Source organism: Plectropomus leopardus, chromosome 8 (genome assembly GCF_008729295.1).
Source record: "Plectropomus leopardus isolate mb chromosome 8, YSFRI_Pleo_2.0, whole genome shotgun sequence".
NCBI lineage: Eukaryota > Metazoa > Chordata > Actinopteri > Perciformes > Serranidae > Plectropomus > Plectropomus leopardus.
Window position 1 is genome coordinate 26,472,177 of NC_056470.1, and position 26,612 is coordinate 26,498,788.

A 26,612-nucleotide genomic window follows, 5' to 3' on the forward strand; every position below is an offset into this window, starting at 1 on the left:
AACAATGTTTCAATTAATCTGAGCTAATGAAAATAAACAGACACAAAATCGACAGAAGTCAGTTGTTTTCAGTTTAAAACTAACAAGTGTACAGCGTGTGACATTTACAACCGACTAAAACTTTCCCACGAAATCTCAAATGGCCCCATCTAAAGCTGGTGTTGCTGTAAAAACATGGCGGACTCTGCAGAACAGGACCCACTCCATATATAGATATTAACAGCTCATCCTAAGGTAACAAAAACACAACTACTTTTATTTTCAGGTGATTAGAAACTAATAAAAACATACTTACAAATACTTGTATTCCATTTATGCCAATAGATGCCTCTAAATACTACACAGTGGACTTTAAGTAAAAGAGTTTTTCTATCACTGATGATCAACATTTACAGCTGGAAAGTGACTTTAAATACAAAGAAAAAAACTTTAGTAAACTGCTTTTGCTGATAAATTGCTTTCTGAACTCTTTATATCACTGCAGTCTGTAGTTACTGCAGTAGTTCGTTGTTTGGATGGCTGCAGGAAGCTTTGATGATATTTTCCTGTCAGCTTGTGTACCTGAACCTCTTCACTTTTATCTCCTACGTTGTGTTAAACCTGTTTAGGCTCTGAGCAGTTTGGTCCATTCTTCAGCAGTGAAAGGTTTATGAAGTGGATGTGGAGGGCAGAGACCAAACGCCTGGTACGTCCACTGACCTTGTTTGCCCTCCGACAAACAGAGACGGTGTGGAGCTGTGATACCCGCGGCAGAAGTGCAGGTTGTCAAATCTGCTAAATTTGGGGAAAATAATGCAAAAAAAATGTCCACGCTACACAAGATTAGTGACAAACAAAGAGTCAAGAATTCATCATTTCTAATTGCGCCATTTATTAGTTGTACAATTATGAAAAATAATCATAAAAAAGACTGGAAGCCCAAGATTATGTACAATCTTTTTTTCTGAAGTGAGGTCCCTCTTCTGAGTCATTGTTTTCTCAGCCTTTTTTTTTTAATCACAGGGTATTTATTCACGATATGTTTAACTTTATAAGACATAGTCCTTTTCTCTCTTTTGACAAACGTCAAAAATTACATACATACATATACATATATATATATAGATATCTATAAAAGCAAAAATCATTCAAGTATCAAAATACAGACCGCTAGATTCGTGTACAATTTCATTCTCATCATTGTCGTCATCAGATTAGTCCCTAAATATCTCTCCTGACCCTTAAAAATGTGCAAAAGCAGAACGGGACCAGGCTGATGGACGAAGGCGCAGACGACAGTGTACCACGGAGCTATCGCACTGGCCTGACAGCGTACCACATATACAACAGTTAAATCAAAACGACCTGACTAAATGTACCCATATACACATCGGCTGACCAGAAAGTACCATTAACAGTCAACATACTGGGAGTTAGCTAGGAGAAACATGCCTATTGTTCTGTGCTGCAGCTAAAATCTAAACACGTACCAGCCTGCATGGCAGGTTTGGTGAATAATCTGGCCAAGATTAACCAAACAAAAGGAGCAGGGAAGGAGAAGTGAGCCACACCTGATCCAGTTCCAGCATTAGGACGCATCATTGTCCAATAAAACAATTAAAACATACAGAAAAAAACGTTCAAATCAAATAAAAGCCACCCCCTGTTATATTATAATTATTATTATTATTTTATAAAACAGTCTTTGTAGTGTCAGTTCCTCTGCCCTTTGGTTAGAGAGTTCCTCCCGTGCAAGATTATTTATCACAGTTATGTTGCAGATGAAGGTCATGACGAGACGCTACAATGTGTGGATACCGGACGAATGATCCAGAAGAGAGTGTGTACCTACAGTGTGAGGTCTCCGTCTGATAGTTTGTACCTTTGTATCATAACAAAAATAATAATGTTCCTTATCTGAGCCACTTCCCCTTTAACTGCAAGTTCTGCATTGCGACACCGTGAGTACATTTCCTCTAAAAGTAAACACAAACCCTGTACGAGGGAGGCCTGATGAGTGTCAAGAGGAAATGCAAAAAGCATAACAAAAACATCTGACTGTCACTTTCTGACAGACAGGAAGCGAAATGGAGCATTGTGAGCGTGTGTGTGTGAGCGTGTGTGTGTGAGTGTGTGTGTGTGTGTGTGCGTGTGCGTGTGCGTGCGTGCGTGCGTGCATGATGAACTCTGTGAGGTCAGATGATCTGATGAGCATTACGTCTGTTTGTCTCCAGGCCTCGTGTGTTACTGTGGCGAGCTTGATCCACCTGCTGATGTGATGAAGTGGGTCGCCTTTCCAACAAAAACACTTTACCCACCATGCAACAGGGCTCATTCCTGTCCTTTCCTACTGGCTGGGATTGGCCACAGTGTTCAGCTATATGGGGAAGGGACACAGACACATGCACACAAAGCAGCGAGGTTAAAATAAAGTAAAAAATAACTAATGGACACAAACAGCGTGATGGCGACGGATCACCCCCCTCCCCCTTTATAATGATTAACTCTTTTCACCAGTGAATTATTAACCTATTGGTGAAAACAAAAGGCATTGCTGACAGGATGAACATAGAAGGCATTTGTTGTGAACAGAAGAAAAAAAGAAACTGGGTTTCACACACATTCATTTGTTTGTGTGGCCCGACACGATTAAAGCATCTGCTACACCAATAGATTTTCTATTTTTTGAGCTGGAATGAATCGCAAGTGACTTATTATGCCAGTCGGATCAGATTTGGCTATGCAACATGGATATTTGATGATTCGTTTTGTTTCCATACAAAGTTTTATAGTCTGAGTGGGCTCTGTGGGACATTCAGTGTGACTGTTGCATTCACGTAATATAGTAAACAAGCTAACAGTGCTCACAGCGGATCACAAATGCACAACAAGGTTTTATGCCCACACTAGACACCAACAAAAGCCAGAGACTGCATTATATTAACTTGATGTAAGCTGTAAATTTACCACCTTACAGTGCAGTCTCTCTGGTCCTCTGTGCCACTGCCTGTATGTCTGCAGCTGCAAAGAGCATCACAAAAGTCAAGAGCACTCACTCTGCAGCAAAATCTGGGGACTTTTTGGTCCCTGCACAGAAAAAAACGACTGCTGGACTGAATCTCTGTCGACTGATTCGAGTCTCTGACTTTCAAGGAGCAGCCCTTGTAAAGAACACTTTATTTTGAAGTAGAGTGAATTTCCAGCACAGAGCTTTTGTTTTGAAATGCAGCTACTGTTTATTCTTATATGTTTTATGTTGTATCTTTTTTTGAATACGTTTAATTTATCTGTGTTCTCAGACAAGGTACTGTTTACTATTTGTGAAATAAAACTGAATATGTGGCAATTTATAACGAGTGGACTAAAGAACTAAGAGACTAAAGACTAAGAAATCTGGACCCCGTGACTGGATCAGTTGGAAACCGCTGATTTATTGCACCACACTCTCAAAACACAGAGCTTAATGTGGTAGCAGACGGAGCGGCAGAGCATCAGGCGTGCTTAAAGTGAAACTTAATCTGTCCTTTTTTCTGGGTCTAAAACTTTGCATTTACTTGCAGCAGCTGCTCCTCTCATCTGTCGATCTGATCAGCTCTAAAAGGATTGACACATCAATTATCCATCCGGCTAAAATATAGGTTTGCTACATCGCAAGAACCTCGTAATTTAGAGAGAGGACACTAAATGATACAAGGGGACACAAGCATTTAAAAGAAAAAAAATTGCCACACATACACCCTGAATCTGTGGGAAACACTGAGACAGGACAGAGGAAGATGCACTTATTCTCACACACTTGGGGTTTTGGTAAAAGTGCTTAGTTTTAGTTAGTTCACTCCAGAGGAAGCATCAGGTTTCAAGCCTGGCGCTTTGATTGATAGACAGACGAGGGCATGCCAGTCTCAAGACAGCTTGTCTATTTTCTGGAGCAGCGCAGACCACTAACATGCGGGTCCGCATCAGCTTCTATGCCCTATCTGTTCCCCTAATTCCCCCACTAGAAAATCCCCCAAAATGCTTACTTTATTAGCTCCATAAAGGATCTTATCACAGTGCTAGGATCTCAGCCTCCTTTGGCTTGGAGCAGACCGCTGACAGTGAAAAATATCCCCCTTACTTAATCCTGTGTAACCTCAATAACACCACGACCTCCAGTCTGCTAAAGTCCAACTGACGCTTAGAGTAACAGGTCAGTTTCCTCAGGAAACATGTCCATCCAGGTACAGGATGTGTGCAGAGCGTCACTCTTGGTTGGTGTAAAATCACATTTTCTCAGCGCTCGGAGAAGTTGAAAGATTGAAAAGCCTCAGAGTGGCCGTCGCCTAATGAAGCAGGAAAAGCACCGAGAAAAAAAAAAAGAGCTTATCACCAAGAGTCAATAGTGGGATGTTGACGAGGGGAAGAAAAAGGAAGCATTGTGCACAGGAAGCATACAAGGTACACAGAGAGGAGAAGAAGAGTGAGGGTGAGTGGCAGGCTGGTGTCAGCTAGAAGGAGGGTTGATAAAGCGGAAAGGTTGCACTGATAATCAGTAAAGGTGGTGGTTTAGCATAAGGAAGGAGCAAAGCACTCGCAGACTGTTTTCGTCGGGTGGGGACGCAAGTGATGGCTGAGGGGAGACGGGGGAGGGCAGCAGGAGTCCAGCCCAGAGAGGGAGGCAGAGTCACAGTGAAAGGCACACAGAAGGAGGGGGAGGAAGAGGGGTGAGACCAGGCCCAGAGGTCAGAAGGAAGAGGGGGTCCACTCAGAAAATGGTGGTCTCGTACTTAGTGCTGATAGTGCGCTTGGATTCCTTGGGGTCCACGAGCCACGTGGCGCTGCCCTGGGACTGAGAATCCCCCTCCTGCTCCACAATGTCCCCCTGAAAGCACAAACAGAGGGCATCAAACTCTCTGCTTCTCAACATTTGCAGATCTTAAGTCATTTCTTCCTGTAAAATATAAGTTTGGTCAGTAATGGTCGGAGTGAATCACAGTCTCAAAATTAACTCCAGTTTACATGCAGACTTGAGCGGGTTAATGTCTTATTCTATAGTCTTATATACACTTTATGACAATGCATACATCTCTAATGCCATTGATCGAGATCACCTCACCAACAGGCCGCATTTCTTTGTATTAATAGTTACCCAAAATTTAACCCTGAAGCATTGTAAGTCACTCTTAAAGGGACAGTTTTGTTTTCGTGATTGTATTTGTTTTGTTTCCTTCTGCGCGGTGAAACAGATATTGGCTGTAGTCCTGTAAACAGAAAATAGTTCAAACACGAAACTGCTTAAAAGAAGGTCTGCGGATTACCTTGAGTAATCAGGTAATGATTTCTCCAAAGAGACTGCTGTTGAATTTTTTAAGGTATTTAGTGGTGCTTTGAGCAACATAAGCTGAGTGGCATCTTTAAGTGTGACTCTAACAGCCTGCAACTCACAACCAAACTATCAAGATGGATAAATCACTAATATTAAGGGGAAAAGGATGACGTGGGAAGTAAACTGTCCCTTTAAACTATTTGTCTCAGATTTTTTTAAGTTAATAGTTTTTCTTTGTACAATGGATTTTTATATACATCAGCAAAGTAACTATCTACAGTTCCACCGTAAAAGGTCAACATTACTTGTGTTACCGCCAAACCGTCACTTGGGGGCGCCTGAGTCAAAAGTAATAATCAAAGCACTCATCAGTCCACATGAGGCCGAGCGTCTAAGTGTAGCTCGTCTACCAACACCAATAAAACATGCGATAATAGCAATATGAATCCACAAATAACAAAATGGGTTAAAGACACAAATGGAGAATTATGAGGGTTTTTTTAAGGCATTGAGAGGAAAAAAACAAAACAAAAAAAGGAGAAGAGAAGGAGGAAAGTGTGAGAGGATGGAGGCAATGATGCGAAGGCAGCACCTGGGCAGCAGGGCTGGCAGAGTGCAGCGGTAGAAAGGAGGGACGGTGGGTGGTGCAGGTGTAACAGTAACAGCAACGACTGTCGAGAGGAGGAGAGTCCTGGGAGAGATAAACGCCGCCAGGAGGAGAGAGAAGAGGAAGACACAGTGAGAAATAAGACGAGGAAGAAGGAAAAGAGCGCAAGAGAAACGGGATGAAGGGTCGAGAGAGAGTAAAAGAGAGAAACTGACATAGATTTGCATGAGACAGGAGCAGTCTGATCTGTTATAGCCAACACAGCTTACAGGTGAGGGTGTGTGTAACTGAGAGGTGCAACAGTGCAACTGAATAAACAAAGGCTGAAAATGTAGATATCAAAAGGTGTGGGGGAAAAAAAAAGAAGTGACAGTAAATATCACATTCTTGACATGATTCAGTCGAGTTCATTAAGCTGCAGCTGGAAATGTGCAACTGGTCCCTGAGGTGCACTTAGCTCATTTATATTCAGCACAAGGCTTCACTTCTTAATGGTTTGATGCTAATGGCCAGACAAACACTGACACATAATAATGTGAAGAGCTGCAGACAGATACAAGGACTTGTCTAATGTGCTTTGAGGGTTTGATTCAGAAAGACTGGAAAAGTATTTCTCTAAAAACATCATTATGACATCAGGTGTCGGGATGACTCAGTATTGTATGATATGCTTGAGTTTTACAAAGAGATAAAGCGTCTGGTGCAATTTAACCTACTTTTTAAAGGTGCACAGAGAAGCTCAAACAATACTTGCAGTATGTAATAAAATTATTCTTTATTCTTTTATCCTGCAAGTGCTGCCAGAGTTTTAATCTCTTTCTGCTTCAGTTTAACACCAGACAACATCTTATAATAGTAGCTGTATCTTTTCTTTTTTTTTTTCAAATGGTGGATATTGAATTGATTTCCGGAGTCCGAAGCTGTGGACCCCCTTACAGACATAACGGAGACAACTGCACACCTCCTGCACACCTGGCACTCTCCTCCGACACTTGCACCATGTGTGCTGCATAGAGCGAGACCTTACCAAATGAACAGGAAAATAGCATTTTAGGGTCAGGAAAATACGCCTGTATTGAAGTAGCAGAACTTATACACATGTTTTTTATATTAAAGCTGCAGTGCTGAACTTTTGTCTCCTCCCTCTGGTTGTGAGAGTTACAACACAGACACTGTCGACGCACGCTCGTGATGCTCGAGCACGACGCTTTCTCTCGCTCTCAGAAGCACTCTGCAAGTCGTTTTATACCTTTAATCATTTCTCTGAATGCTGAGAATCTTTTTTTACCCAGAGCATTCAGGGTGTATACAGATATGAGACATATTTTATTGACCTTTTTAATATAATTTTAAACAAATTTTCGACTGAGTTTTGGATAAACCATCTTTTTCTTCTTCAAGCATTGCAGGTAAAAATAAAAGATAAGTATTCATAGATGTCTCTCATGAAGTGGTAGATTTTATCAGAGTGAGTTCGGTTAATCTACAGTTAGCCAACAGGTAAATGCAAGTACACCGTAAAAAGCAGCATTAGGTTCAGTGGTAGGATTAAAGATTTGTGACATCAGAAATGTGGATTTTAACACGGAAGAGCTCGACTCATTTTGACCAGAAGAAATGTAAAGATGGATAAATTAAATTATAGTTTAGACCTCACACATTAAAGTTTAGGATTATTTACTGATTAAGGCCTAATATTTATAACATTAAATTTAATACATTTTAAGGACCTTCATCATCAAGAGACTTTTTTTTTGGAGGATTTTCCGCCATAATCCTAGCTGCCCCTAAAAAAAACTTCAGAAGAAATCAGAGCAAAAAAAAAATCAGAATCACGGACATACGGATAAAACAATGTGAAGAAATGACAACAAAAGATCAAAAGGAAAAGCAGTGCTAAACAAAATAAAGACGACAAAAATGAAAGATATCTAACATAATATGAATAAAATCAGGGATCTCTCCTCCCTTTCGCTCTGGCTGGCTGATGTTAAATGCATCACGTCGGATACGCCTGCGTGGGAAAGTCTCCACAGACCCCAAAAACAAAAACTCTAGTATACACAGAATACAGAGAGCTTTCACGGGTGGTGTTTAGTCTGCACTGGGTGAACTTTTTCGGCAAGGGCTTGAATGAAACAGACATTTATTTACATGTAAAAGTCCCGCACTCCAGCTTTAAAACGGACAATAAACTATTCCAGAAAATGTTTATATGGTGTCATGTGCTACAGTTTGTGTTTAAATGCCCAACTCACCGCTGACTTCCGTATGCTGCCTCGTGGTCTGGGTACCGGTCTGCTGGCCTTGGTCTCAATAACCTCAGAACCGGGTCCCACTGGGAGGTTCTGCTGCTGTTTGGTCCTCTGGGCCTGCAGAGCCAGCTGATAGGCGACTTCAAAAGCCTGGCCGAGCGTTAGTATAATCTCATAGGTCAGGTTCTATACACAGAAGGAGAAAAAAGAAGAAGGCGGCCCTTTAAGTACCCCAGACTTTGAGTCTCCGAGCTCAGAGAACATCTCTATACTGCAGTGAGACAGCAAAAAATATCAGAACAAAGTTTCTTTCCTCTACAACTTCTTCAAAACAGAATTATGTAACGAGGAGGAGTGGCAGTAATCTCAGGAGTATTGTGCAGCAGCAAGCAGCTCCCTTCAGCACCTGAACTGGATACATCCGCTGTAGATTAGTACTAAAGCTGCGCTCTATTGTTATACACTTACAAATATGAACAGACAGCTCAGACTAAAGACAGAGGATTCACACTTCATGCCTGGGGAAGTTAAAAAAAAGGCAATAATATGACAGGAACACAGACACAGAACTCTGAAATCATCTGCATATCCTCTGCCGAAGAATCTGCGCTGAGACGAACACGTCGTCTGTTTACTTAATGCCCTAATGAGCCTCGTGGCTTCTGCGCCAGACAGACGTGATGTGCTCCCTCTGTGTGTGGCGAGGATGGTGCAGGCCGATGGCAGCAGTTAGTCAATACAGTTTAAAATAACTGATTACATCTCACCACTGCTGTGGCTTTTTGGGGGTTATCAAACTGCTGTGAGCGGCAGTCCCTCGTTTCAGAGGACATCACGGAGCTCAGGAGAAGCACGGGGGAAAGGGAGCATTGTTATGCTGACTTTAGACTACAATGACCCTGGACGCATTATGAGGCAGATTAGCAGGATAATCATCCCATCTCAGGGGGAACAGAGTAGGTAATGGAGGGCTAGTTATCACGGCCGGAGTGTGTCTTCGAGGAGGCAATCAGCCCCAAGTGAAGCGTGACACCTTGAGGAGATAGGGCAGTCTAGAGATAACAGTGTTGACGACGCAGGCTGTCACATCTCCTCAGTGTAAAGAAACGCAGATGATGGTGGAGGAATTCAGATTTGCTGGTGAGGAACAATTTCAACACTCAATAGAAGTTTTCTTTCTAGTACTGCTTATAACACAAATGTGCGTCAGAATAAAGTAACGGGAACACACAGTGATACCGTTTTTCCACACGTGCTGGCTCGGCTTGAGTTGGTTTTACTCAGCATGTCAGCCCAGTGCAGCAGAGATTTTCATCTCATTACAATACGGCTCCCTGCTTGAAGGTGTGTCTTTAGCCGCATTTACACGGTATGTTCATGGCAGGAATATAAACCCACCTCACTGTTCTGTACATAATGTCCAATCACAGAAAGAGAGGACAGAGTGATCTGACGTCTGGGTAAAATGTAAAGCTGGAAAGACATGACTATGGGCAGCGAGGGTGTGATGTTTTGACATGTTTTTGTGTGTGACCCACTGCAGCAGGTTTAAAAAGTAGCTGCTAGCAGTTAACAGCTAATACAAAGAACAAAAACAGCAGTTGTATGTCCACAAATACTAAAACTAACGAGATTCGGGGGCTCTTTCAATTCGAGCATAGACAAGATCAGCCGCCATATAAAAGAGAAGGTGATTGTTATTAACATAGTATGCTATTGTCATTGTTTAGAAATATTATTTGTCACAATAGAGGCTGACACTGTTGTGTTATATGTCACACCCATCGTGCCTCTTTTGACTGCGGGATGCCGTGATGCAGCATGTAATCACACAATGGGTTGGAATGATGCTGCTGTTGTTTTGGTTCTGTGTAAAAATGCAGAGGCGGTATTAAAAGGGAACTTTGTTTCGGCCCTTTAGCGCAATTCCTGTGTAAAAGCGGCTTGTAGCTGATGACAGCTTGTCTTAAGTGATGATGTTTAAACGCAGCGGGCCGATCCAGAGCTGAAAGACCCACAGCTACAAGTGCACAGCAGATAAGTGAAGTTTTCCTGTTGGAGGTGAGCTGTTTGCAGAGGTGTAGTTAGAGCTGTGGCTGTTTCTGCTTGTTCTCTTCCTCACAGCTGTATTAGTAGACATATTTTTATCATAAAAAAAGCCACATTTATTTTGCTAAAGATACCTCACAATAAAATTCCCCCATTATTTTGCAAAGCTCCAGAGATGGGTCAATTTCTAGTGTGGCTCGGCATGTTACACCTGAAGAAGGAAATGCAAATTGGTGCTGAATGGTTTGACTCAGCACAGCCAACCCTTACGAGAGCATCCTTACCACATCTACTGTGCTGAACACATGGCAGTAGTGGTGGCTGGTCTGCAGGTCCTTGGTGATGTAGGCAAATGTGCACAGGTCCTCTGGGTCCTGGGCTGCACATGAAATATTACGAATCTCATGCTCCGCGATGATGTTCTGCACCAAGAAGAGAGTCAGCATTAGTCTTAATAAAGGGATGATGCAGACTACAAATAACATAACATTAACCTATGTTACACAGACCTTCAGCGCTATAAGTAGTAATGCATTATGAAAAAATCTGATTTATAAATATGATGACTGACAGCAAGTTGAGAGGAGATATTAAAGCATAAACCATGTGTCACAGCCATCGCAGGAAAGTGCAGCCATAATACCGGCTGAGCTTCCAAGGCAACCTTTTAATGCCTTTTTTTACGAATGTCAAATAAATGTCAATATGAGCAGACTTTCCTCCCTGTCAAACATAAACAAATCTGACATAAACTTGCAGACATGACATTTACAATCACAGAAAAAAAGTTTCAGCGTGATGCTACAAATCAAAACATACAGTTTTGGCAATGGATTCAATTGGAGACTGTAAAATTTCACATTGAGTCGGGCGGACAGTGTGTGCGTGAGGCAGCTGACCTTATTGGCTGCATCGATGAACTTCACCCCCTTATATGTGATGGAAAGCACGATGGTTGGGACTTTTCTCATTTGTTCCGTCGACCTCTGGAGGGAAAAAAGACACAGGCAGAGAGGACATTTAGGTGATTTACAATTTATTGTGTCCCATTCGTCCAATGAGATTGGAGAAGAAACATACCCGCATTTTGGCACAGGCATCCTGCGTGGACTCAGTACCTCGTAGATCCTTAATAAGCATGGAACCGAGGTACTACAAGGGCACAGGAGAGAGAAAGTATTGGCCTATATGTTCAAGAAAAGCTGCACCATGTAGGAAGGCGGAAGGCGGAAACATACACTAGCTTCGTAGGCGCAGGATTCAAAGATGAGCTTCTCAGGTTGATGCTGCCAGTTCTGGACCGGGGCGTACGGTGCTGCCAGACTCGGCGGTCGCAGGGTCAGACGGGGCTCTCGATGTCGTTCGTCGTACCGTTCCTGGAAAAAAAAGTATTATCATAAGACTGGCACAGGCTCGCTTTATCTGTTACATCACATAAAAGACAGCGGAGGACATTAAGTACCACAGAAACGAGTGATACAGATAAATCCAAACTTACTTGTGTTCTGAGCCGCTCACTGCGATATCTTTGGGTAACGTCATAGTCAGTATCTGGCACTTTTTTTCTCCCTGGCTCTCCGACTGGCAGCAGAGGGTCCATGGAGCGCCCTGAGTAGGACTCCATCTGACTGAGGGGGGACGACGTCTGGGATCCGGGCAGGTCCTGGCACTGAGGAGACAGTTGGACACGATTAGTTATCCTGCAATGAACAGCGATTTTCTCTAATATTTCACAAGCAACAAGCTTTCCAAAACTTGTGGACTAAAAACAAATCAAGCCTGCGAAGATGAAAAACTCATTCATCCCCCAGAAATCTGTTGGGAAAACAGTCCTCACCCTGATCTGAGACAAACGAGGAGGCTTGACTGGAGGTTCCTCGTAGGGCCTCTCCGCTAAGGAAGCAATGATGCGTTTCCTGTGACCAAGTAGGGAGATCTTTAGCACCTGGAGGAAAGATGAAATTATCTGGTGAACATGTGGAGCAGCACACGAGGAAGCAGATGTGCTGGAAAGTTGGAGGCATACCAAGAATCATCAGAAACTGCCACTTTACTTGTCATACCAACTTTCACTTCAGACATCAAACCTCTAAATTAGACCCTGTATGTCTTATTATATAATAACTCTCATCTCACTTAGACATCTTTGTTTTACCACTTTTCCCATTTCTAAAGGCAGCAGGCGTAACTATCTCACAGAACTACGAGGTTGGATTTGCAGGTGTCCAAAAAAATTACAAATAAGTTCTGTCTCTCAGAAATTACATTGGGGCTGCCCTCTAAAAGTCGAAGATTTAATCATCAGTCAGAGACCCCTCAGTTTACTGAGGTCGCTTCAAGTCGATGAGTCATTTATTTTCTGTCAGTCAACGTATAGTGTATTTCTGGGGATGTTTTGTTCTCCACATTTTGTTGCAGAGTGAGCTCTCCTCCCTTTCACACTTCTTCAGTACAGGCAGCTGCGAACATGGTGACAGCTGTCCCGAGGAGGAGAGGCTTTTGCTTTTCAGTGGTGAATTTACAGCTCAGAGGAACTTATTACAATACAGTCTCTGGCTTTTATTTGATATATAATGTCAGAAAAAAAAAACATTGCACACTTCCGATTTGTTGTTATCCCATTTAGCTTGTTATACATATATACACACACACACACACACACACACACATATATGTATATATATATTGCCAACTTGGATGTTATATATGCTGAAACACAGTGGATGAAAGTATGTCTGGTTAATGCTTAATATTAATTTGTGTAATGTATATCCGTTTTTGCTCACATGTAATTTGTTACATGTGCATTAGGCTGTAACATAAAGCTAATTTTCACGTAACGTGACCTTGATAAGACAGAGAAGTTATTTATTAGCATTAACTCCAATGACAAGTCAGGTAAAGCAATATTTTTAGTGGTTTTAGGGAATGCACAAGCTATCAAAATGTTTAAACGCTCTGAGCGATAAAAGACACTCACATCTTCTTTGCAGCATCCCTGCATTTTCCACATCATTATGACTTTAGCTCATGAACACACTGAAGTTGGAAGAACAACTTCCAAACCTGGGAAATGGGACGAACTAATGCACATGTGAATGTATAATTATTCATGAACTGTCACAACCTCAAATATCACTGGGTTTTTTGTCCTTTAAGTGCTAGAAACTAATTCCCAAATATTCAACCCCAAAGTTATGTGTGTGTTCACCTTCAGAGTTTAAGTTCTCTGCTGCCTCCAAACTGAAGCTGGAGTTAACTGTCAAACTTGTCCCTCATCCTGAGTTTTCTTTAACACTCAGTAAAACTAATTTCACCCTCTGATACTCCTCATGGTCTGTGTGCGTCACTGTGACTCACATTGACAATCTCCAGTTCCCACAGGTTTTTGACACAGTCCAGAGTGCGGTAGCCGCTGGCCAGGAAGTTGTGTAAGTACTCGTGCAGGCCGAGATTCTCCAGCCAAGAGGAGAGCGAGCTGCTGCCGTCACAGCCCAGAGCTTTCACCTGCAGGAGAAGACTTAATCATTCACTGATGCTTGGAAGGTTCTGGATGAAGGTGTCGGCATATATGCTGCTTTTTATAACCAGTTTTACTGCCTGACGTTTTGAAGGAAAAACACATTTTAGCGACCTAAAAAATTTCCCAACTATAACTATATACTATATATAACTATAACAACTATATATGAAATATTTTCATCCATTTTTTTCCTGTCAGACAGCAATTTCCGACAGGGTCTGTTGTTATCTCCCTCTTTTCTAAGCCAGACTCCATTGAAAACAGTAATTTAACACTGCTGAACACAGGAGCTGCTGGCCTCAATCAGTTTGTTTGTGTTATTGTGAGACTTTCACATTTAAAGCGTTCGTTCAGATTCACCAAAGTCACACAATAACATTAACTAACTCACTGAGGCAGCGGTAGAGCAACAGGTCCCGTGTTTAGCGAGCTAAAAATGACTTTTTGTCAGTGGAGTCCTGCTTTGAAAAGGTACTGCACTGAAAATCACACTTCTGTGAAAGTACTGAGGAATTATCAGCTAAATATAATCTAAATATCTAAACAAATAACACTCATTTTGCAGAACCACATATGTTCTTGTGTATTACATTATTAGATTGATAATACTGATGCATCAGTGCGTAAGAAGCATTCTATTGTTGTGGCTGGTCGAGGTGGAGGTAGTTTATTTACTTTATACACAGTTTGGTAGTTTAATCCTATGGTTCTCAATCCAGGGGTAAGATAAATCAGAGTTGCGAGAAACAAGAGAATACAAAGTTCTGCAGCACACATTTGTATTCAAACTTTGGACTTTTCTCTTATCTTTTCATCCTTTGGTGAAATATTGTTTAATTTGAGTTCTTTGGGGCACAAAGAGCAAACTTTTTTTTTTTAAATGAAGACATCTGGAAAAGTTTAGAGGGGAAATAACTTTTTCGTGAAGCTTGTCATATAGTTACTTTTCTAGCAAATAAAGGTAGAGTAGTAACAAAAACAATATTTTCTTCTGAACTGTAGTGAATATAAAGCAGCATAAAATGGACTTATTTACTTTCCACTGCTGCACTACTTCTTTGGTATTAAGGGCAGACTAGCAGCTCGTGATCTCACATCAGAGGTAATGGTAGACATTGAATGAGGTCTTACTATCATTAGATGAGTATTGGAGTAATAATCAATCATTTGTCACCTTTGGTAACGAGCGCGCTGCATGAAGGATCTTCTTTCTGTGGCTTGGGTCTGTGATCCCGATCTCTCTCAGGTCCTGGTCCTCCATTACATTGCTCCCCTATAGAGGAAAACAAAAAAACAGGATCTCTGTTAAATGTCATGAGCCTTAATTTCTTAAACCTAAAGATATGTTGCTCTGCATAAGAAGACTTTATGCTGTAGGGGAAGTATTGATCACAAGTGATGCTACCAATGCAGAAAAAAAGGTCAATTACTCTTGAGTGAGATCCTAAAAGTCCTCCCTGGGACCCAACCGACTGACTGCACGGGGGCCACATCGATAACCCCGTAAATGAGATGTAAGTGTGTGGGGGAGGGAACTGACAGGAGTGTGTGTGAATGATGGTCAAACCCGCCTTTGGTTACACGCTGTATCACCTTTGGGACTGTGTGGCAGGTAAGGGAGAAAGGAGCAATAAATCAATGTCAGAACTGCAGAGTGGTCAGTGGTATGAGATGGAGGGGGAGAATACGAGCGCGTCGATAGTTGACTGTAACTGATGGCTGCAGGGGAGGAAAAAAATCAAAACATCCTGACGTGTAAAAGGAGGCTTTTATTCCTCTTCACTGAGCACCATTCATTAGCAGCATCCTGTTAGCTCATGTCATGGTCTGACAGTCAAAATAAATTCAAGTTATTACAAAGAATTACTACTCGAGTAAGACTTCAGTGAGAGCTCCGAGTCCAATTTGTTGACTGCGTTACTTCTAAAGAAGGAGGTCAGCAACTAAAATCTCATGTGTTGAAGTATCATGATGCTTCATGGGAGCTGCTGCCTCAGGAGCAAATTGTGACGGCTCAGGGCACATGTGGCTGACTCTTCAATATGAAGCCCAACTTAATCCTATAGTGCTTACCTCTGCGTGCGCACACACACACACACACACACACACACACACACACACACACACACACACACACACTCTAGATACAATATGTGCACAGGCCTGTATCCACACACACACACACACACACACACAAAGCAGTAACGGGATAGCAGAGAAGCTGTCTGTAGGTCAAACCTGACAGCCTGATTTTAATGCAGACACTGTCGATGCAAACGAGAGGTGAGAAGGGTGAGGAGAGGGGAGGAGTGAACCTGTCACTCAGTGGGAGTAAAAACTGCAGAGTAATCTTTGTGATGCTGCTCGTAGAATCACAATGTTTATTGCAATTTTGCTGATTGAGAAACTAATATCCAGTTTTACAATGACACAACATTCACGGTGCATATTCAAAATATTTGATATGAGCAGTTTTTGGTTAGGAGTTTGCGTCAGCCTATGTAAGAGAATACTAAGAAAGAAAGATAGAAAGAAAGAAAGATAGACAGAAAGAAAAAGAATTTCATTCTCAAAGCCTCCGAGTACAAAGAGTTGCTCCTTGCGACAAAATTGAGAAGAAGAAAAGAAAGAAAATTGTGATGTTTTCTAAGAAATTCCCCTTGAAGTTAAAACTAGATCCTGGCTAAGATAAATTTATTCACGAAGCGTCTTAGCCCTTAAGAGAGCTCTTAAGGTGAAAAACTGTAAGAGAAGGACTTTTAAGAGGCTTTCTAAGGAGGTATACGAGAAATATCTTCCAAAAACTGTTAGAGTTCAAAAAAGCTACAGATTACATGATGTAGGAATAATGTTTTTGTTTGATAATGATATGATGCAATAATGATATAGTGCCACAAATAAAGTTACCGCAACATTACAGTATTAAGCAACTGCAAAAATGCAACAGTGCAGCATGATGATGACTTTGGTCTGTCTCAGCTTTCCATCAGCAGAATGATCACAGTAACAATAACACTTTTGCAAACCTATTTTGTGATGCAGTTCATTTAGGAGTTAGGAGCTCCATCAGAGTATTCTCAGAATATTTGCAAATATGGCCCCTGGTTAGTAAACAGCTGAAAGCAGCATGGAGGCATGTGAAAATGTTAGTGTAATCTCATACTTCAGTCTCTCTCTCAAACTCAGGGCCGACAGGTGCTGATCAGATTGTATTTTGTGGCAGCAGGTCACTGCTTCGCATAGACAGGTGAAAGACAGACAAACATAAAGAACAGAATCTTTTTTTTTAAGTGAGAAAAACAGACCAAAAAAAAAATGACAAAAAGAAACAGTTGGATCCAGGTGGAAAAGAAAACATGCCAGAAAGAAAATAAGATATAGGAAAGTTGAGAAAAATGAGTGCATGAGCTCTTGTCGGAGGTATTTTGGCCATATGTGGTGAGACACCATCCCAGATGCAGCTCATATTGTACACAAGGAGATCATGACGCATCACTTTTGCCTCCTTAATTCCTCGCGCTAAACTGACAACTTAAAGCCCATTATCTCTGAGCAGCGACATGCCGATCGCTGCCTCTCCAGCTGAGGATTGAAACTATTTGGGGAGCTGGATGGATAATAGCGCTTTCTCAGTGCATGGATCACTGCATTGCTGTCCCACTGGAGATTAACTGATAAATGGCTCTGTGGGGGAAATATAGCTCCAGCAGACTGAATCTACAGTCCTTGCTCCCATTTCCTGTTTTTTGCACGTTTTACTGTTAAATAGATGTGTGTTATGCGGTTGTTGTTTCTTAAGCAAGCGCCTGCTTAATGCCTTGATGCACCCAAAGTGTTCTGTTTATTTAACTTGAACTACAGATGCAGTTTATAATATCCATCTCTGAGGAAGGTACAGGAAAGAACAACAAAAAGCCTTTTTCCCTTCAAATGTTGCTGCTTGTCAAAATGTTTGATGTGAAAAAGCAAAATTATGCTTTCAAAACAAAACATTTGTTCTCTTAAAGGCCTATTAGTTCTGAAATGATTTGTTCATTCATTAATCAGCGAGTCGATTCATCACCAATCAATAATAAACGATTTAAATGACTGATTTGCTGTTTAAGGCATTACAAAGAATGAAATAATAAATAAATAAATAATGAAAAATAATAACTGATAGCATTTCCCCTGTTATGTATGTCTGTATATTAAATATTTGGGTGGTTTGGACTGGTGGTCAGACAAAAAAAAAGTTTTAAGAGGTCACTTCTGGCTCAGAGAAATTGTGGTGGGCCATTTTTCAGAAATTTCTAACATTTTAGAGACCAGTAATTCTAAACAATAATTAATGAAGAAGTCATCTTTAGCTGAAGCTAGACATTTCATTGTTGGAAGCAAGCAGCAACCTCCGAGGCTGAAAAATGAAGCAAATGCAGGGATGCCAAAAACTGCAGCTCCTCAAATAATCACTTAAGGCTGGCTCCTGAAGTGAGTCAAACCCCACAGAACCCCATGTAAAAAAAAACCCAACTTTATAGCAGAAATAAACATATTTACAGCCTGGTACAAAAAGCAGTTTTAGTTTCCATAGCTGTTCAAGTATGGTCATTTCTGGCTCCAAAAACAAAGATGGTGGTGGCCAAAATGTAGAACACAACATGAGTCTACCCATCAATGGGTACCATCAGGGTAGATATGTCCATTATTTACACAGAATGACTGGAGGTTGAGCTAATTTGTATGATTTTGCAGGATTCTTATTCAAACCACATTAAGGCTGAAGTAATCTCTATAAACAGATATCTGCAGATGTAATATGAGGACAGTACAAGATTTTGGTATTGGAAGCGTTCTAGTTTCTGTTTGTTGTCGATGCAACATTGACAAACCAATTTTAGTGGCAGATAAACAGTCCGAGAGCAAAAGAGCTGAAATGCATTGGCTATCATCTGATAAAGATTTAGCTTTTTAGGGGCTTTTTATTTATTTATATCTACATTCATGTACAGATACCTGTTGACAGAGATGAGAGGGAGCCTCGATATTAAGAATGAAGAGATTACTGAATTCATCCACCACTGGATTGACAAAAAAATAATACTATTTTACAACTTTTTATCTATTGGTTTTCAGGTCCTAAAATGTGTGGATTTGCTGTTTTTTGTCATGTATGATAGTAAACTAAACATCTTTTGGTTTTGGACTGTTGGCCACAGATTGATTTATAATGAAAATGATTGTTTGTTGTGGCCATTATCCACATTTTGCTACCTGAACTAAACTCAACTGAATTCAAGGATTTGAAATTTGAACCCCCGTAGGGTGAACAATACTTGAAAGGGATCATTTCGTCTTTGAAAGGTAGCAGAGTTGATGAGACTCCCATCTCCCGCAACATAAATATTACATTCACCTGTGCTTTATCTTGATGAGCCATTTATCCCCAGCCACAAAGACTTTGAAAACACAAACAGTGTGACTTGAAGAGATGCGCCGGTGACAACTCTGTGGGGAAAATCCTGACTAATGTGGCTCCACTTTTTCCTCTGCAGGTCTAAAAAAGTGAGAATATATTAGTTGGGAGAAAGCTGACATCAGCACAACTTGGGTGAAGAGGATAGATCTAGAGTATTGTAAGCTCGGTGGTTTTGTGTCTGCGCTTGTGCGGCCCATCCATCTTTGCTTTCACCCTCTCCTCTCATTAAAATGCTGCTCTCTCCTCGGCCTATCCGGAGCGCAGCCACAGCAGTCCCTCTGGTTTAAAAGCACTCTGAATTCAGGCCAGGGCCTCGAGGGCACGGATCACTCATTCTGATTGTCTAAAGGACGGATAACCAGCACCACTGAAAGTCGTAGTTTGTCCTCCTAAACAGGCTGTCATAAGAACACACAGTCTGGTGGAAAAGAGCTGTGACAGAATGTGCAAATATTAAAAAAACACGGTTAAAAAATTGAACGTCTTCTCCATCTAAAGTCTGCACAAATGTTTTTTAAAACGGACAAATGGGCGCAATTCATCACCAGCATTACCCTAACAGCAAAATCAATTAATCCATCCCCAATCCATGAGCATCTAATGCATGGAGCCATTACTGAGCTTCCAATTTGTCTGCAGGCTTTAGTATTATTGACTCTCTCCAATGTAACTGCTTTGCATTTATTCAATGACAGAAAAGAACAGAAAAAGAGAGGAGACACAGTTGAACTGAGATTACACACGGTGGTACAAACAGACGTTGCATCTTCTGATGTTTCTCTCACCTTCATGCAATTTATAGATTAAAAACAAGCTTTTTGTTTAGAAGTTATTGCTTCTAGTACACACTGAGTAACCTCCATCGACAGAAAACACAAAGTAAATTTGTTCCTCTCTAGCCGTCTCTGTGAATGCCAGCTTCAAACGAAGTGATGTCCCCGCAGAAGTGCAGCGGCGACACGGTTGCCTCGAATACAAACGAACTCGGAGCTCAGTTGGCTGACCCTGTCACAGCCGAAGACTCACCAGAAGCTGTGCTCAGAAGAGGACGAGGAGAGAAAAAAGAACTGATTCGTTTCAACAAGCATTACTTGTCAGTACCAGCGAGGGCCGGAGCGCAGCGTGGCCGCGCAGAGCTTGTTTCGTTGCTACATTTGCTCCATGAGTCGATAAAAAGCATCTAATTGGTTTCAGAAGGGGCTTGTCTCTGCTTCAGTGCTTGAACACAATACAACCACTGCTGTTATTGATCCACTTCTAGAGCGAGCCTGCGGGACAGACAGAGATCACAGCAGTCTGACTGGCAGAGTAAACATTGTTTAATTAGTGATCTCACTGCGCAGCGGACATGCTGTTTCTCAGCCATTGTTGGTTGATGTCGTTCATACCCAGGGGAAGATTGAAAGAAGGGACACTGGCACAGTTAGCTGCTCAGCCGATGCTAAATTTTACCATTTAAAATAAAATGGATAAAGGAAACTATTTCTGCACGTGAATTTGACTTCTTGACTGTTGATCGATAGCAGCTCAGCTACAAAGAAGATATCACAGCAGTATCAGATTTCTAATTTTATTCCCCCTGAGGACCCTATCTTACACCAGGTGCAAAGCGGTGTAAGTGATACTGTAATTGCTATTTTCAGTCCAAAGCAGTTTTCACTTTCACAGTTAGCGATCATGTTGTGTAAGTAGCAAATGTACTTACATACGCCTATCTGCGCACCCATAGGTGTTTAGGTCTTAAAATGAGGTGTGGTCAGGTGCATTGCTGGCATACTGCTTTTGTGATGCAGCAGAAAGTGTTTGGGCCATTGACCAACAAAAACCTGGTTTATAAGCTATTTTAAGGGTAAATTATTCCCATACTAAAATGCACCACAGAGGCAGCTTCACAACAAGCATACACACTTGTTATACACACAGGCACTTATAGGCTGCCAGTGGGTGAAATAAAACATCACTAATGAGGAAAATATTAATTGCATTCTCTGAAATGTGATCATAGCAGAGTGCAGAGCAGAGCTGCTGAGCTGCTGTCTGCATAAAGAGAGAGGCGCTGTGCCCATTACGCACAGGGAGCCGCATAACTCCATTGATTATTTCAAAAGCAACATGTTAAGTCATTTCCTCCGTCACGTTTGTAGCTACAGTTTCGCTGCTTAAATGTCCCTCTGCAGCACTGCAGTGACATTACTGTAAGCTGAAAAACACTCACTTTTCCATATTGCAGAATCTGCCATGTAAATACCCGTGCATCAGGTGCAGGTGCACCTGGTCTTTGAAGGGAATGGGAGATGAGACGACACTCTGAACACACCTCTGATTAATGAAGGGACTGAATACAACCCCTTTTACCCCCTGCGTCTTTTTTTGCACCTGATTACGTGCTGATTAACTGCAGAAAGTGTTTGAACATCCTCTAACTACACCTGCATGCACTTTAAAGACCATGAGACCATGCATTTAAATCTGGTTCATAGAGTCAGCCATGATTCTATTGCAATGTACATCAGTAATACCTCAGTTTTTGTGTTATTTACAGCTAATACACTGGATCGCTATGGTAATTACATGAATGGATTTCTTCAAAAGCCGCTCTACTGGGGTCAACCTGTATGGAGCCCCAAAGTGTTCAATACCAAATAAGTCAATAAAACCTTATGACATAAATAACTGCAAAGTAAAAATCTATAAATGAATCCATAAATTGTGAAACAACAATAAGAATCATTAAAACTTGACCGTGTTTTTAAGAAATGTCACATAACTCTTAATGAAATATGAACACAAAATAGGATAAAAAAAGACCTCCAGCATGTTCTCTCGACAGTAAGAGTGATGAACTAACATTTCATAATAATGCGTTGACTTATTTTACACATTATTGGCTCATTTCAATACTTTACACGATTTATTAATGCAATAATGTATTCCCTAATTCCTTACTTATTTATTCAATACTGAACATTTAGGGGCTCCAATCTGTGCCACAAGTCTGGCACCACTAATAAAATTATACAAAAAAAAATCTGCTTGGTTATTGTGCCAAAAAAGGAAACCTGTTCTTGTTCTATCCACCTCATTGCACCAGCGCACATTTAACACAATTAGAAAAGTTTAGCAAAGACAAGGTGACTCAGAGGGTAAATCTCATTTCTAAATGAGACCAATTTGTGATTCTTAAAAAGGTCAACATTTACTGAGAGCAGGACACGCTGTTTAAAGCCTGCGGCTTTTTTCTAAATCCTCCAGAGATTTTAGGAAGCCAGGTGGTCTGTAAGCCGTGTTTAAAGATAGAAAAATTGCCAGCTCTCTGCTTTGAATTTTAAAAAAAGACAGTGTACTCAGGGTTAAGGACGGTGTGAGTGTGAAAGACTAAAAAGACAGTAGGAAGATTAAACCGAGAGAGTAACTTCAGAGGCTTCAGCACAGAATTAAACACGGGTGTTGATGACACCGGGAGAGGAGCAGATAAATGTGGGAATGCTCTACTCTCAGGTTATGTAAAGTAGATTAAAGTATCATCAAAGTATCAGTGGATGCTGAAATTAGTCAGACACGGCTGGGTCCTACAGTTAGAGGATAAAGAGCAGAAACATTCACATCTATTTTGGTATTCATCCATAAAGTTTCTAGCTTTGTAATGCTCTCGATAACAGTAAAACATTGTTGCCTAGTAAGACAAAATCTGCTCTCTGGAGACCAAGAAGTCCTAATTTGAAATATTTACATGTCTAATTAACACCCAATAATGAACAAGAAACAATGATAAACACTGATTCATCTTTTGACAGGATGTAAACAGTGACCACAGTGTTGTCAGGGGCATAATTTCTCTCTAAAAAAGGAAAGACCAAAGAGTCACCGCTGACACTTTCAACTCTGATATAGAGGAGAAGAGCAAAACATTGGAGACAGATGAAAATGACTAAAAGTTACTGAAGGTGGCTCGTGTTAGGCGGCTTGAAGTTTAGCACCCCTCTGCACTCTGCAGTCTATTTATTTCACTGTGCGTTGTGACAACTGTTGTCATGATTTAATACTTTTGTAGTCTGTGGAAATATTAGATTTAAATATTGGGTTCACCCCAGGCAAACTTTTTATCTTTCCTGGCAGAAAATAAAATGCCTTTGAAGATACAAAATGCCTTTGAAGATACAACATGCTGCTGGGTAACAGGTTTTAACACCAAGTGACGGGATCAAGGAGTAATTCAATGAGCTAAGGTTACAAACGTTGTTATGTTTGACATTGTGCCTTGACATTGCCAACTACACAGGTAACTCTATCAAGGAGCTGTATGCCACATTCAGAACATTATTATAGCAGCAAACAACTACTTGCTTTTTAAAGATATAGTGGAGTAATGGCATCCCGAGTGGAGAATGAAGTCATGGTCCATGGAGATCGTCAGCAATGGAGATCAACCCGGACAGCTCTGCTGTCGTTGAAGTCTAACCTTTAAGTTACATTGTACTGCACTGCATACATTGTAGATTCAAACATTTTAAATGACTAAAATTAACCTACATATGCATTTCTCTACCATTGTTTTCTTATTTTTTTCTTTGTTGATAATCTCTATGATTATTTTGTTCACTTAAACAATTGATATAGACCTATAACACAATTATATCACTATTCGCCTGGTCATCAGTCATTGTAATGCACTGTCATACTTCACTGCGGCTTCTGTCAGCTGTCAATGAGCTGTCATGTGTTCGCAGCCATGTTTGCGCCTCAGTCAATGTAATGTATCCTCCACTGTGCAGGGGATTGTGGGTCAGGATGGCCAGAAAAGCATGCTGGCTTGCATACTGTAAAGTCTAAACAGCAGATAACCTCTGAATCATAGAAATGATCTTAATATGGCATACAGCTCCTTTAGAGTAAATGCTAATTTGTAGTTATAAACACCTGAATACACACATTTGCAAAGCAACACAGAATCACAGATTTGGTCAAGAGACTGGCTGCCAGTAGTCCTGGCCATGAAAAAAGAAAGGAAGATAACTTTGTGCACAAAGAATTGAATTTAGCATGCCTTATCCTGTCCAGGGTCCAAGGACAGAGGGATGCCATATGTTGTACACTACAAGGATAATTAGGATTTGTGATATTGGACTTTATAGATCAAATTGAAATTGAATTGACACTACTATTTGTGCAGCCCTGTGGGGCATGCTACGTGATTGGGCTACAATGAACTTTGACATGTTTCATCTGTAAAGCACTTTGGGTTGCCTTAGGGCATTAAAATGTGCTGTATAAATACAAATGCCTTCAGAAGGGTCACAGTTCAGCAACAAATATCCAGCATCTTGGTGGTCTAACATCTCATTTAGTATAAAGTTGAAACCTGGGATTGCTATGTATTTTGTAGGATTTCTGACTTTAGGTTTGTTACAGAAATAGAGCTACAGTGGCTTACAGTATCTTATCTCTTCTTTCTTTTTCTTAAAGTACGCTAAGCAGGAATCTTCTGTTACTGTTTGTAAACACAACATTTAAACTTGCCGATCTATCCTCTACATCAATCATGTACATACGGTATCTGTATAAGTAAAATGCATATATAGTGTATATAGATTTAATTTTTCTATAATTTAATTTTTATTTTATCTGATTTACATTTTGTAATATTCAGTCCTGTTTTGCAGTCAAATCACCATGATTTTGCATTTTTCTCTGTTTCTGACTCTTGAGCTTACTGTAATGTGTGAATTTCTCCGGAGTGGGATCAGTAAAGTCGGAAGTTGTCTTTCTTTGTATGGTTTACATATTATATGCAGCACTCTGATCTGATTTGTATGAATTTGTGGTGCCTTAAAGGCCCAGGTGGGATGGCTGTTGAATAAGTTGTATCGGACAATAATAAAAATTTATTTCATTCAGTCATACATTTGTACATATGAAGACACATGCAAATGTTGAGTTGTGGTTTGCCTGCGTGTACATATTTCTCACCAAACACTGGAATCAAATCAAAGTTAGGTGTTTGGAAACACATTATTCTCCATAATGATTCATGATTGGCCTGATGGAGGAGGACAGAGTTTTAATCTTGACACATGAGACGACTGTCTCATTCCCAACATGTCCAGAGTCTCGGTCTACCAGCTGGGTCCCTCATCCCCTTCTCCATCAGTCCTCATTAGTGACACAACCAGCAGAGCCAACTCATAGTGGCGTCGCACACTTTGGGCTCTATAAACTTGTCGGCTTGGCAACAGCATCCCATTGCTCACTGAGACATCTCTCCGTTCTGGCTGAGTGTCAGCTGCTGCTCAGGCAGCCGGCCCACTGACTGTAAGTGAGTGGCCACAGAAAGAGACAGAGACAGACTGTCTGAAAGCCTGAAAGCAGTGTAAGCCTGATTCAACACGCAAAAAGGAGTAATGATATCCAACTTTCTGTTAACAAAGTATTGGACAGAACAAATCAAACTGCATATTGTCTGGTTGAATGGATGGATAAATCTAGCAAATGTCAATTAATGCTCTGTATGAGAGCCAAGGGGAAACATTTAATCATTGAATCACATTGATATACCCCTTTTCCAACAATGTGGAACCAGTTCTGTTCCACTTCCTGCACCTTATTTTGAACGACTAACAGCATTTCAACCAAGAACAAATTGATTTGGAACCCACAAAGTTGGTTCGCCATAAAAAAAGAAGAAAAAAAAGGGTTTACTTGACCTGAGCTGCAAACTTTGACAACATCAATGTTATATTTTACAGGTTGGAGAGACGATGGAATCTTGCACTTAATACTCTACTATTACTTCTTATCAGTAATAGTTGGTCCGTAGTGCATTTTGTTTAACACATTTTGAGGACACAGCCTCTGTACATGTACATTGGACGCTCGCTCTACCAGGAGAGCTACTGGGTGCCCCACCTTCCTGAAATTTTAACATCGTATACGGTATAACCTTCTTACATACTCTTGCTGGTGATCTAGTTAGTAAGTCCACTGTTCCAACAATCGCCAAGTCCGGTTTGGGTTGAAACAAATCCTTAATTTACTGAGTTAGATGTGAAAAACATGCTGTTATTCCACACATTCGCTCTCTGCCGGCTGTTTACAGACCTGTAACTTTCCACCACTAGATGTCACGGTGTCTTTCAGCTCATCTGCCTGTTCCACCAGTAGAGACCTGAGAATGAGCTCTGGTGGTGCATGCTGTGCACTACATACAATGACTTTTATACAAAGAGGAGCACATGTATTTATGAAGGTACTGAAAAATATACCTCTGGGATTTCTAAACCCTGGTATACCATTACACTGTGATACCGCCCATGCCTACTTGCTACATTCGATAATAATGTTCTGTTGGTGACACACCCTTAATTATGATGGTTCCCGCTCAAAACTGGTGGAAATGTGGGCTGGTTCGCTAGATTGCACCAGGACTCAAAGAAACATAA

At 41.0% G+C, this 26,612-nt stretch overlaps 1 protein-coding gene across 11 annotated transcripts in view; it reads right to left on the minus strand.

The window, feature by feature from the left end:
• Positions 1–854: 854 nt before the first annotated feature.
• Positions 855–26,612, minus strand: part of LOC121947545 (ankyrin repeat and SAM domain-containing protein 1A-like) — a 91,238-nt gene continuing 65,480 nt past the window's right edge. For 4 of the 11 annotated variants that reach the window (XM_042492636.1, XM_042492631.1, XM_042492628.1 and 1 more), the window contains 10 exons: positions 14,893–14,991; positions 13,556–13,702; positions 12,033–12,140; positions 11,694–11,864; positions 11,434–11,571; positions 11,276–11,347; positions 11,095–11,181; positions 10,480–10,617; positions 8,150–8,332; positions 5,665–5,975 (listed from right to left, as the gene is read on the minus strand). In XM_042492636.1, coding sequence (XP_042348570.1) covers positions 5,751–5,975; positions 8,150–8,332; positions 10,480–10,617; positions 11,095–11,181; positions 11,276–11,347; positions 11,434–11,571; positions 11,694–11,864; positions 12,033–12,140; positions 13,556–13,702; positions 14,893–14,991 — 1,368 coding nt within the window. In that variant the 3' untranslated portion in view covers positions 5,665–5,750. Of the gene's footprint in view, positions 4,841–5,664; positions 5,976–8,149; positions 8,333–10,479; positions 10,618–11,094; positions 11,182–11,275; positions 11,348–11,433; positions 11,572–11,693; positions 11,865–12,032; positions 12,141–13,555; positions 13,703–14,892; positions 14,992–26,612 lie in introns of those variants that run through there. The other 7 variants (XM_042492638.1, XM_042492637.1, XM_042492640.1 and 4 more) reach the window with 4 other exon arrangements.